Here is a 12274-nt window from a genome sequence, read left to right on the forward strand (position 1 = left end):
TTCTATATATATTTTGGATATTAGCCCCTTATCTAACATCTAGTTTGTAAATATCTTTGCCCATTTCATAGGTTACCTTTTCACTCTGTTGGTTTTTTACTTTTTGACCTGGATATGCTTTGTAGTTGTTTTAAGGCAAATGAACTTAAACTGTTCCCCTTAATTTTTTGATGTGCTCTTTTTGCACTGGTAGAAGATAAATAGCAAATAAATAGACTAAAGACCAAAATCTTAAAGAACTGGTGATTATGTGGTATGGTGTATGGCAATATTATCAATCAAATACAATTGAAATTGGTAGAAGTTTTATCTAAAATTATATGTGTAAGATCAAAAAAAGGAGAGGGGATAAACAATATTAACTAATGAAAGAGGATATATAATTATAGATGCCTCAAAGATTTAATTTTTTAATTAGTTAATATTTGTTTATTTAATGAATATTTGAAAATTTGGAAAAATTAAATTCCTTGTTAAATTATTTATTTTAAAAAATCTACAGTTTATTCAGATTTCATCAGTTTTAAATGCACTCATTTGTGTGGTGGGTGTATGTATATAGTTCTATACAATTTTATTGTATGTTTAGAATTGCGTATCTAAAACCACAGTCAAAATACAGACCTTTTCCATCACCAAAAGGCTCCTTTTTGTTACTCTTTTTTTTTTAAAGATTTTATTTATTTATTTGAGAGAGAGAGAGTGAGAGAGAGAGAGTGAGCCCAAGAGGGGGTAGGGTCAGAGGGAGAAGCAGACTCCCTGCTGAGCAGGGAGCCCGATGCGGGACTCGAGCCCGGGACTCCAGGATCATGACCTGAGCCGAAGGCAGTTGCTTAACCAGCTGAGCCACCCAGGCACCCTCCTTTTTGTTACTCCTTGATAGCCACACCTACTCCTTTGCCCTCCCCATTCCTAATCCCTGGAAATCATTAGCCTGTTCCCAATTTCTAAATTCCTTGTAAATTTAGATTTTTCAAAAGTAATTCAAGAAGGATGTCATCGTGAGTACTTTTGTAATCATTGTAGTAATGGAATCACTAGTTACAAACCATTATCAAAAAGAAACCAGACCTATATGGTTTTATAAGTAAGTTCTAGCAAACATTCAAGGAAAAGGAATTCTCCAGAAAGCAAAGAAAATGGGAACACTTGTAAACTAATTTTAAGAAACTAGTGTAACCTTGATACCAGCCCAGAGAACAGCATGAAAAACAAAAATTGCAGTGCATTTTCACTCATTAGCATGGGTGTAAAATCCTAAACAGTACATTAAAAATACAGAGTCCAGTGGCACCTGAGTGGCTCAGTCAGTTAAGCGTCTGACTCTTGATTTCAGCTAAGATCGTGATGTCAGGGTGGTGAGATCGAGCCCTGCGTGGGGCTCCATGCTTAGGTGGAGCCTGCTTAAGATTCTGTCTCTCCCTCTCCTTGTGCTACACGGCCCCTCTCTGGGCACTCTCCCTCCCTCTCTCCCTCTTAAAAAGAAAAAAAAAATGGAGTCCAGCATCGAAAAACAACAACAAAAGATCATGGTCAAGATAGGTTTAATTTTGGGGCGCCCGGGTGGCTCAGTCGTTAAGCGTCTGTCTTCGCCTCAGGTCATGATCCCAGGGTCCTGGGATCGAGCCCCGCATCGGGCTCCCTGCTCCGCAGGAAGCCTGCTTCTCCCTCTCCCACTGCCCCTGCTTGTGTTCCCTCTCTCACTGTCTCTCACTCTGTCAAATAAATAAAATCTTTTTTTTTAAAGATTTTATTTATTTATTTGAGAGAGAGAGAGAGCACATGAGAGAGGGGAAGGTCAGAGGGAGAAGCAGACTCCCCGCCGAGCAGGGAACCCGATGCGGGACTCGATCCCGGGACTCGGGGATCATGACCTGAGCCGGAGGCAGTCGCTTAACCAACTGAGCCACCCAGGCGCCTTCAAATAAATAAAATCGTAAAAAAGATGGGTTTAATTTTTGTAAATATAATTTTTTCTTTTTTAAAATTGAAGTATAATGAATGTATAGTGTTACATTAGTTTCATGTGTACAATTTTTTGTTGTTAGAGAGAGTGAGTGTGAGTGTGGGGGGAGAAGGAGAGAGAGAATTTAAGCAGGCATTACACCCAGCATGGAACCTGTAGCGGAGCTTGATCTCACAACCCTGAGATCACGACCTGAGCGGAAATCAAGAGTCAGAGGCTTAACCGACAGTCATTCAGGTGCCCCAAGTGATTCAGCAGTTTTGTACATTACTCAGTGCTCATCAAGATAGGTGTATTTTTTTGTTGTTGTTGTTATTATAGCTGGCTGTGTAATTAGTACTCCACTGTACAAATGTTTTTGCATTTTTATTATATATTTTGGACACAGATTATATCAATTTACACTTCAGTATGTGAATATGAATACTTCTTTCCTATGTTTCCAACAAGGTTTAGTGTTTTAAGAAAAGGAAACCTTTCCTTATGTGACAGGTTGCAAAGGTGGTATAGAGAGTTCTCGTATACCCTTCATTCACCTCCTTAATGTTAGTATCTTACCTTATGATGGGACAGTTATGACAACCAAGAAATTAACATTTCTTATTAATTACAATAGGTAAAATACTATTAATTAAACTGGAGACTGTTGAGATTTTGCCAGATTTTCCATTACTGTTCTTTTTAAAGTGTTAGAGGATCCAGTCCAGTATTCTGCATTGCCTTTAGTTGTTTTGTGTCCTTAGTCTTTTCCAGCCTATGACAGTTCCTTAGTTCTCCTTGTTTTTATGGTTTTGACACTTCTGAAAAATACTGGTCATGTATTTTGGAGAAGGTTCCTCAGTTTGTATTTGGTATATTTTCATAATTAGAATGAGTTATATTTTTGTGTGAAGCAGTGATGCCTACCAGAAGGTACATGCTATCAGATGATGTTCAAGGTAGGGACAGAAGTTGTTTTGTTTTGTTTGGCTTTTGGATATCCAGTTCTAGCACCATTTATTGAAATGATTATCCTTTCTCCCTTGAATTGCCTTTGCACCTTTTGTCAAAACTCAGTTGATAATATATGTTGGGTATATTTCTGGTTTCATTTGTTTTGTTGATCTGTGTGTCTCTCTTTGGCCAATACCACACATTCTTGCATATAATAAAGACAGTTCATTTTTGTATATTGATCATATATCTTATGTACTTGTTAGGTTCCCTTGCTAGTTCTCATTAGTTCCAGTCTATTTTTTGTAGATTCTTTTGAATTTTTATGTAGACAAACATGTCATTTGTGAAGAGAGAGTTTTAGTCCCTTTTCTGGCTTCATTTCACTGACTAGGACTTACATGCTGTATAGGAGTAGTCAGAAAGGACATTTTTACAATGTTTCAGATATTAAGAGGAAAACATTCATTCTTTCACCATTAAGTCTGATGGTAGCTGTGAGGAGGGTTTTTTTTTTGTTTTTTTTTTGGATCCCCTTCATAAAATTAAAGAAATTCCCTTTTATTTTTAATCTACTGAGAGTTTTTGTCATGAATGGATGTTGAATTTTTCTTTTTTCTTTTTTTGGATGTTGAATTTTATTAGATACTTCTATTCAGATAATCATTTGTTCTTCATTCTGTTAAAATGGTAAGATAGAGTGATTGATTTTTGCATACTGAACCAGCCTTGTATTTCTGGGATAAACTACTTAGTTGTGACACATCTTCCTTTTCATGTGTTCCTGCATTCAGTTTGCTTAGTAGTGTTTTTGTTTGTTTTTTTTAGGTTTCTGTCTCTGTGTTCATGGAAGGAATGGGTCTGTAGTTTTCTTTCTTTGTAACATCTTAATGTGGTTTTTGTATTAGAGTAATGCCGGCCCCGTATAGTCAGGTCTCGTGTGTGTGTGTGTGTGTGTGTGTGTGTGTGTGTGTGTGTGTGTGTGTGTTTTAAGATTTATTTATTTATTGGAGAGAGAGAGAGAGAGAGAGAGAGAGAGAGAGAGAGAGAGAGAGAGAGTCGGGGGGAGGAGCATAAGGAGAGAATCCCCAAGCAGACTCCAAGCTGAGCATGGAGCCCGATGCAGGGCTCGCTCCCAGGATGCTGAGATCATGACCTGAGCCAAAACCAAGAGTCAGATGCTTAACTGACAGAGCACCCAGGCACCCCATTTTTTTTTCAGGTCTTGTATTTTAACCCGATAATATCTTTTAACTGGTGTGTTTAAACCATTTATACTGAAAGTGGTTATTGGTATGGTTTGATTAAATTCTGCATCTTGCTGTTTTCTATTCTCTGTGTTATTTTTTAATTTTCTGCCTGCTCTCATATTAATTGAGTATTTTAAATGATTTTATTTTATGCTCAGTCTTGGCTTATTCTTTATATACCTTTAAAATATTTCAGAGATTCTCCTAGGGTTTACAGTATACATCTTCAGTTAACCAGAGTCAAATAATACAGCACTTCAAATAATATACCACTTCATGTGTAGTATAAGGATTTTACAACAGTATATTTCTTATTCCCCTCTACCATTTTTAGAGCAATTAAAGGTAAAAAAGGTAAATATGATTTTTCTCCTCCCCCGCCCCCTTTTCCAGTGCTCATTATTTCTTTGTACAGATTCAGGTGTCTACTATATGTATGTTTCTTTAGTCTGAGCAATTCCCTTTAACATATCTTGTAATGTAGGTTTGCTGAGAAGGAAATCTCTTAGATTTTGTGTGCAAAAGCCTTTATTTTCCATTTCTGAAAGATACTTTCATTGGGTATAGAATTCTGGTTGATGAGTTTTGTTTCTTTTAAGCATGCTTCTCAGGTGTCATAGTTTCAGCTGGCTTGTTTTCTGATGAGTTGTCAGATGTAATTTTTAATCTTTGTTCTTATGTAATGTGTTTTTTTCTTAAAGATTTTATCAGTACCTTCTGTTTTCATCATTTGGATATGGTATTTTTAGGCTGTTTTTAATTATTTAAACGTCCTGGTGGTTCTGTGAGCTTCTTGGATCTGTGGTGGTTTTTCATTACCTGTGAAAAATTGTTAGCTATCATTTTTCTACTATTTCTTCTGCTTTGTTATCTCTGCTTTCTTTCTGGGATTCCAAGTATGTATATTTTGGGCCAATTCGTGTTGTCCCACAGCTCTTGGATGCTGTGTCCCTTTTTTTCCACTTAAAAAAGAAAACTTTGTGTTTTAGGTGGCTTATTGACACTGATCTCCCAAGATTTTTTTACTCTTTCCTCAGCTTTACTAGTTATTGCTGAACCTGTCAAAAGCCTGTTTTTTCATATTTAGCATTTCTTTTTGATTGTGTGTTATAATTTCCATCTCTCTGCTGAATTTACCCATCTGATCTTGCATATTACTCACCTTTTCTATTAGTGCTTTTAACATATTAATCATTGTTTTCAAAATTCCCTGTCAAATACTTTCAACACTTGTGTCAAGAGTTTGATTCTGCTGACTGCTTTGTCTGTTGGAAATGTGTTGTTTTTCTATGCCTCATATTTTTTTGTTGTGTAAAGTCAGACTTCTTATTTATTATATTAGAGACTGAGGTGAGTGTTTTTTTGTGTTTGGAAATCAGTACACCTTTCCCTTGTGCTTGGCCTTTTCTTTTTGGAGTTTAGGTTAATGAGTCAGGAGCTGGGCTTGAGTTGAGATTTGTTGTTTCTGTGCTTAAAATTCCATTAGGGGATACCTTAAGTGTGGCATGGGGACTGGTTTGACAGAATTTTTTTCTCAATGCCTCATCCATCCTAAACTTTACGTGTTCCCACTGTGCTGTCTCTCAGGGAGGGCCAATTACTGTGATTTTGCAACTCTTCCAGAAATATACTATTAGTCATTAATGGATGCTTGTTAGCCTGGAAGTGGGTGACTGGAAGAAAAGGTTGCATGTTTCTTATTGTTCTAATTAAAACCCAACCTTAGCCAGGCGCTTCTCCATCTAACCTTCTCTGCTAGATATCATGAGTTAAGCCAGAAAACACTGCTATAAATAGCTAAACTCTTAGGGGAAACCAGCTCTGATTTTATGACTTTATGGTTTTACTACTTTGATTTTATGATTTTACTACTACTGTATAGTAGATGACTAGCTGTTATTACAGAGTCCTTTAGAACTTTTGCCTCTTGTTCTCAGGCACCACACCAATCCAGTGGGCACCGAATGGCAGTGGAAGATGGACCAGCCTGAAATGATCTTAAAGGAAGCCATTGAAAACCATCAGAACATGATTAAGCAGTTTAAAGGTATTTATCTACCCTCTACAAAGGAATACTAATTAGCATGAATTAAATTGGCTGAGGAATTGCCTCTTTGACAGGATTTTTGTCCCCACTGGCAAATTTTCATATAGGGAAGTGAAAACTTCATAGAAATATTATACACATTTTGGCCTTTTTGATTTCTACTGATAACTTTCATATCCCATATGATGGAAGAACTAAAAAAGTTTAATTCAAAGCTTAGCAATTTAAAATATGGTACACTCAAGCCTGTAAGTTTTGCCTGGGAGTGTATCATCATCCTTCCTAAAAACTTTTGATATTGTTCTGTCTTGGTAAGCACAAAGCAGCTTAATAAATGGGCAGAAAAGTTTAGATCATTGGAAAAATCTTTTTTTTTAAACTTTAAATTTTTTTATTATGTTAATCACCATACATTACATCATTAGTTTTTGATGATCATTGGAAAAATCTTAAATATTATCAGTTATGTAGTGGGAAAGCATTTTTGAATAAATGACTTATAAAAAGGAGGGATTCTGTTAGTATCACGTGATTCATAGTGATGTGAAAATTCTGCCACTCAGTTTCTAGAATTTCCTGATTCAGTTTTGTTTCATACTTAAAGGTATTTGACTTTACTGGAGGTTACTTGTTCTCAGGCTTTAGCATCAGAATCATGGAAGGCTTGTTAAAACAGATTGCTGGCTCCCTTTTCCAGAGATTTGTTCAGTAGGTCTGGAGGTGGGGCCCAAGGATGTGCATTTCTACAGCTTTGCAGGTGGTATTGATGTTGTTGAACTGGAGACCACGCTTTGAGGCCCATTGCCATAGATAGATATGGTAGAATTATAAAGCGTTGGCTTTGTAACATGATAGCTGCATATCCTGAACTGATATTTGTTAGGTACCCTGTGAGATCTGTGTATCTGTCTCCACCTACCACTTGAAAGTCCTTCTCTCCTTTATTTTCCTTTCCTTTGCTATGCAACAATAAAACATGCATTTTAACCAAGGTTGTGTTGATGTAGACACTCTTGTGGTGCTAACTTCATATGTGGGAGTCTTTATAAACCCCAGTAATTATCATTTTGAAGATCAGGTGATTCTTTTATGTGAAGAAATTGTCAGGTCACTGCTTCTTGAGATTAAAGTGCTTCTGATAAGTGTGTATGTGGGTGCACATGCGTGTGCGCGCGTGTGTGTTTGTGTGTTTAAACACACCAAGTAGATCTTCAGTTCTCAGTAGACACTGGCTGGGTGGTCTATAAATTTAATTCAGTTGTAACACTATCTGGAGGTAGCACCAGACCTCACAGGGTAAGGCAGTGTTCAGTTCTGTGAGACTGCCCCATGTCAGACCCCGATCTCAAGTCCGGGTTGTTACCTGTGCTTCAGACTGACTGGCTATAAACTGGAGGTTCCCACTATCTCCTGTTCAGATTTACTGGAGTGGCTCACAGAACTCAGAGAAACATTTATTTACACTTACCAGTTTATTATAGAGGGTTTTACTGAGGATTCAGATGGATGGCCAGGTGAAGAGGTAACATAGGGCAAAGTCTGCAAGTTCCTTCTGTCCCAATGGACCTGGAGTGCATCACCCTCCTGGCACATGGAGGCACTCACCAGCCTGGAAGCCCATCAACTCTTATTGTTTCAGGAGTTTTTATAGAGCCTAATTATGTAGCCCCTCTTCCCCTTCCAAGAGATCTGTGGGTATGGTTGAAAATTGCAATCCTCCAATCACTTGTCTCTCTAGTGACCAGCCCTGTCCTGAGGCTATTTAGGGGCCCTAAGTCACCTCATTAGCTCTGGTGTGCTCAAAAGGGGCTCCTTCTGAGTGACTGAAGACTCTGCTTTCACTCAGGAAATCCCAAGGGTTATAGGAGCGTTGTGCCAGGAACCAGGGCCAAAGACCAAATACATTGCTTTTTATACCTCAGTCCTTGTTACTGTTCTTCTTTCTTATGAGAAATTGAGAAAGGTCGTGCAAATAATCATTAATCAATAATAATTTATTAAGGATAATCAGTCATTGCACCTTTATTTTATTATTTATTAATTTTCTAAGGAATGTGGAACTGTGCATATTTGTGTGTGTGCTGACTTATTTTTGTACATCTGCAAAGATGCTAATAAATATTTAAATTTGTATCTTGACTTTTAGTCTCAAGCACTTTTTTTTTTTTTAACAAATTAACTTTCTCTTCTGTGGATAAAGCAGTGTCTCTTACCAGTGTTTGGGAAAATTATAGAAACTGGTGAAGAACTAAGTTTCCACATCTGGTATCTGACTAGCAACACTCATTGTTGATTTAGTTAATATTGATTATTGATCTTCAAACAAATCATATGCCTTCTTAAAAAAACTTCACAGCGAAGTCTTGTTTTCTTTTGGATAATGTATTGGTCAGAGTTCTCCAGAAAAACAGTCAACAGGATGGAGCGTGTGCACGTGTTTGTGTGTGTGTGTGTGTGTGTGTGTGTGTGTGTGTGTGTGTGTTGAGAGAGAGATTGATTTGGGGAACTGGCTCACATGATTGTGTAGGTTTGGGGTAGACCAGTTGCTGGAGATGTAGGGAAGCGTTGCAGTTCAAATCCAGAGGCAGTATGCTGGCAGAATCCTTTCTTGCTTGGGCAAGGTTTCCTCTGTTCTATTAAAGCCTTCAACTGATTGGATGAGGATCATCCGCCTTATAGAGGGCAATCTGCTTTTATTCAAGGTTCAGTGATTGAAATGTTAATCTCATCCAAAAGACACCTTCACAGAAATATCCAGAATAATATTAGACCAAATATCTGGGCACTGTGGTTCAGCCAAATTGACACATAAAACTAAGTATCACAGATCATAACATCAGAAGTAGGTAAATGCCAGTAATTTATCTTTATATTCTAGTAAGTTTGTTTTGTTTTAGTGCTTAAAGAGCGCTTCAATAATGGAACGATGACTGAGGATGCGTGTTTCCCCGACAGCTGGCAGTCTCCCTGAGTGATTTGTGACCCAGGCAGTTTGTGTGCGGAGAAAGCAGCCCTGAGGAGTAGGCATTCATTCTTTCATTCTGAGATGTCCTTGATACAGGATGACAATTTGAGTTTTGATAGTAATTTTCTGACAGGAACATTTTTGCAAATTCACTTTAAATGGAAATAAGTAATGAATAAATCATAGGGCTGACTTTATTCGTGTTAATAACATGTGTTAGGTGAACTCAGTGAGCCCATGTTCTTTGTTGTCTGCCTAGCTTGTTTGAAGGGCTTGTCCTGTGCAGGTGTGTCTGGTTACCTTGTACTTATTTTAATCAGTAGGCATCTTAAATGGTTTGAATTTAGGTTCCCATGGGGTAAGAAACAGAAGAGCTTTTATTTATTTTTTTTAAAGATTTTATTTATTTATTTGAGAGAGAGAATGAGATAGAGAGATCATGAGGGTCAGAGGGAGAAGCAGACTCCCTGCTGAGCAGGGAGCACGATGCGGGACTCGATCCCGGGACATCATGACCTGAGCCGAAGGCAGTCGCTTAACCAACTGAGCCACCCAGGCGCCCCGAAACAGAAGAGTCTTTAAAAATATATGTTGTCTTATGGGGGAAGATAGAGGATTGCAGAGAGAAAGAATAGAGCATATCTGTGGACAAGTGAATCCTGAATCAGGGTTAAAATGCCTAAGGGGAAGTGATCCCCCCCAAATTCAACAATGACTACCAACTTCATTCTTAAAAAAGCTTTTATGGGGTATCTACTTTGCCCTGGTAATTCCCCCAAAGGATTCTTTTTTTACATCTTAATTACTTGACAAAGTGTTACCATATCAGCACAACAGCTATTCATTTAATCAACAATAAATTTTCTACAAAGGTTTTCAAGTTGGAACTGGTTGACCTTTGTACACTGACATTCTTCAGGGTGCCAGAACAATTCTTTAAAGTAGCAGTCGTCGTAGAAAACGGGTTTCTCTTGGAAGGTGTGCTGGGTGTAGACAGGCTGGCACACAGGCATAAAGGAACTCTCATTCATTGTATTTTATGTTTTCACAGAGTCTTCAGTGTTAGGATCGTGGTAACTATTTGTTAATGCTTTTTTTTATTTCATTCCAAGCTTAAATAAGACACTACTTTTTTGAAAATCTGTCTTACTGCTGTAATAATTATAGTAAACCTGGCTGTGATACTGTAGTATTAAAAGAGAAAAAAACCCTGATTATTAAAGGATGAAATACATAATTTGTAAAAATCCAGAGCTCTTCTAGAAAACTGGTAGTAGTCTGCAGCCCTCAACAAGCATGTGAACTGTTTTCTTTTTAAAAATACCATAATGGGAAAAATTAAGAAATTTTAGTTTTTCAGAATATTGGTTATGTTTCTCTCTTCTTGGCGGTCAGCAGAAAGTAATCTAAACCATTCAAATGCATGGTTGTTTATTTTATTGTAGACATTCATTAGGCAATGAGATTTTGTAACTTCACTCAGTCTTTATCAATGATTATAGTCTAAAGTTTTCTTTTTTTACAAACCTGAATGCCTCCTGCAATCAGTGAAATCTCTATGTTCTATCTTTTATTCATCCCTAGGGGATCGGGTATAAATAAAACAGGACCTCTTCCTTTCTGAATGGTGAGCCTCAGAGTAAAGATGGCGAGACTAATACAAGTCATGCTACCTCTTCTGAACCCTGTACTCTCACCTGGGTATAGTCCTGACACGGATCCTACATGTGGACTCTAAAGATGCAGATACATAACTCTAGATTTCATTTCAGCCCCTGGTGGACTCTTGTTTTCTCTCTTCCCCAAATCTGAAGTCTCTTGGTCTGGAGAGGTGGCTTAACTCCTGTGATGTAGTTACTCACGGAGGCCCTGCAGGAAGGTTCCCCTTTCTTCCACACCCATGTTAGAGTTTGCCTATTAGAGCACTGATACTATTACCTTGTGTCCCCTGGTGGCTTGAGGAAAGCAAAACAAAATTAAAAACCAAAGGAATGGGGTATTACTGATTTTCTTAGTTAGAATTTGGGTTACAATTTCCTGTAGGAAAAAAAATGAATTTGATTAGTTAACATTGAAATAGATTTATTAATACTGTAGTTTAGGTATATTGCGGTTTAATGTGGTGTTGGGGGTTTGAATGGTTACTTAATCTTCATTTTAACAATATTGTATCTGTGGGAATACAGATTTCAAGTTTAAACAGAAATGTTTTAGGAATATTATAGGCAGTTTTCAAAGAAGCAAAGCCATTTCCTTCTTTTGGTTATATTCTGGATATCCTAACTTCATCCTCTCTTTAGAGGTTCAATTTTTTTTTTTTGGTGTAGTATTCCACGATTCATTGTTTGTGCATAACACCCAGTGCTCCACGCAGAAGTGCCTTCTTTAATACCCATCACCAGGCTAACCTATCCCCCCACCCCGCTCCCCCCTAGAACCCTCAGTTTGTTTTTCAGAGTCCATCGTCTCTCATGATTCATCTCCCCCACCGATTTACTCCCCTTCATTCTTCCCCTCCTGCTATCTTCTTCTTCTTTTTTTTTTTTCTTAACATATATTGCATTATTTGTTTCAGAGGTACAGGTCTGTGACTCATCAGTCTTGCACAATTCACAGCGCTCACCCTAGCACATACCCTCCCCAATGTCTATTACCCAGCCACCCCATCCCTCCCACCCCCCCACCACTCCAGCAATCCTCAGTTTATTTCCTGAGATTAAGGATTCCTCATATCAGTGAGGTCATATGATACATGTCTTTCTCTGATTGACTTATTTCACTCAGCATAACACCCTCCAGTTCCTTCCACGTCGTTGCAAATGGCAAGATCTCATTCCTTTTGATGGCTGCATAATATTCCATTGTGTATATATACCACATCTTTATCCATTCGTCTGTCGATGGACATCTTGGCTCTTTCCACAGTTTGGCTATTGTGGACATTGCTGCTATAAACATTGGGGTGCACGTACCCCTTCGGATCCCTACATTTGTATCTTTGTGGTAAATACCCAGTAGTGGAATCGCTGGATTGTATGGTAGCTCTATTTTCAACTGTTTGAGGAACCTCCATACTGTTTTCCAGAGTGGTTGCACCAGCTTGCATTCCCACC

The 12274-nt window shown here is 37.9% G+C and overlaps 1 protein-coding gene across 3 annotated transcripts in view; it reads left to right on the forward strand.

The window, feature by feature from the left end:
• LOC114214540 (S-adenosyl-L-methionine-dependent tRNA 4-demethylwyosine synthase TYW1) overlaps positions 1 to 12274 on the forward strand; it is a 213628-nt gene that overhangs the window by 90723 nt on the left and 110631 nt on the right. For all 3 annotated transcript variants that reach the window (XR_003610443.2, XR_003610445.2, XM_028110270.2), the window contains exon 11: positions 6087 to 6196. Coding sequence is in view for 1 of the 3 variants with exons in the window: in XM_028110270.2 (XP_027966071.1) it covers positions 6087 to 6196 (110 nt within the window). In the remaining 2 variants the exon portion in view is untranslated. The remainder of the gene's footprint in view (positions 1 to 6086; positions 6197 to 12274) is intronic.

This window comes from Eumetopias jubatus, unplaced genomic scaffold (assembly GCF_037043125.1).
Source record: "Eumetopias jubatus isolate StellerSeaLion01/CBP00866 unplaced genomic scaffold, mEumJub1_p1.0 scaffold_12, whole genome shotgun sequence".
In the NCBI taxonomy this organism is placed as follows: Eukaryota; Metazoa; Chordata; class Mammalia; order Carnivora; family Otariidae; genus Eumetopias; species Eumetopias jubatus.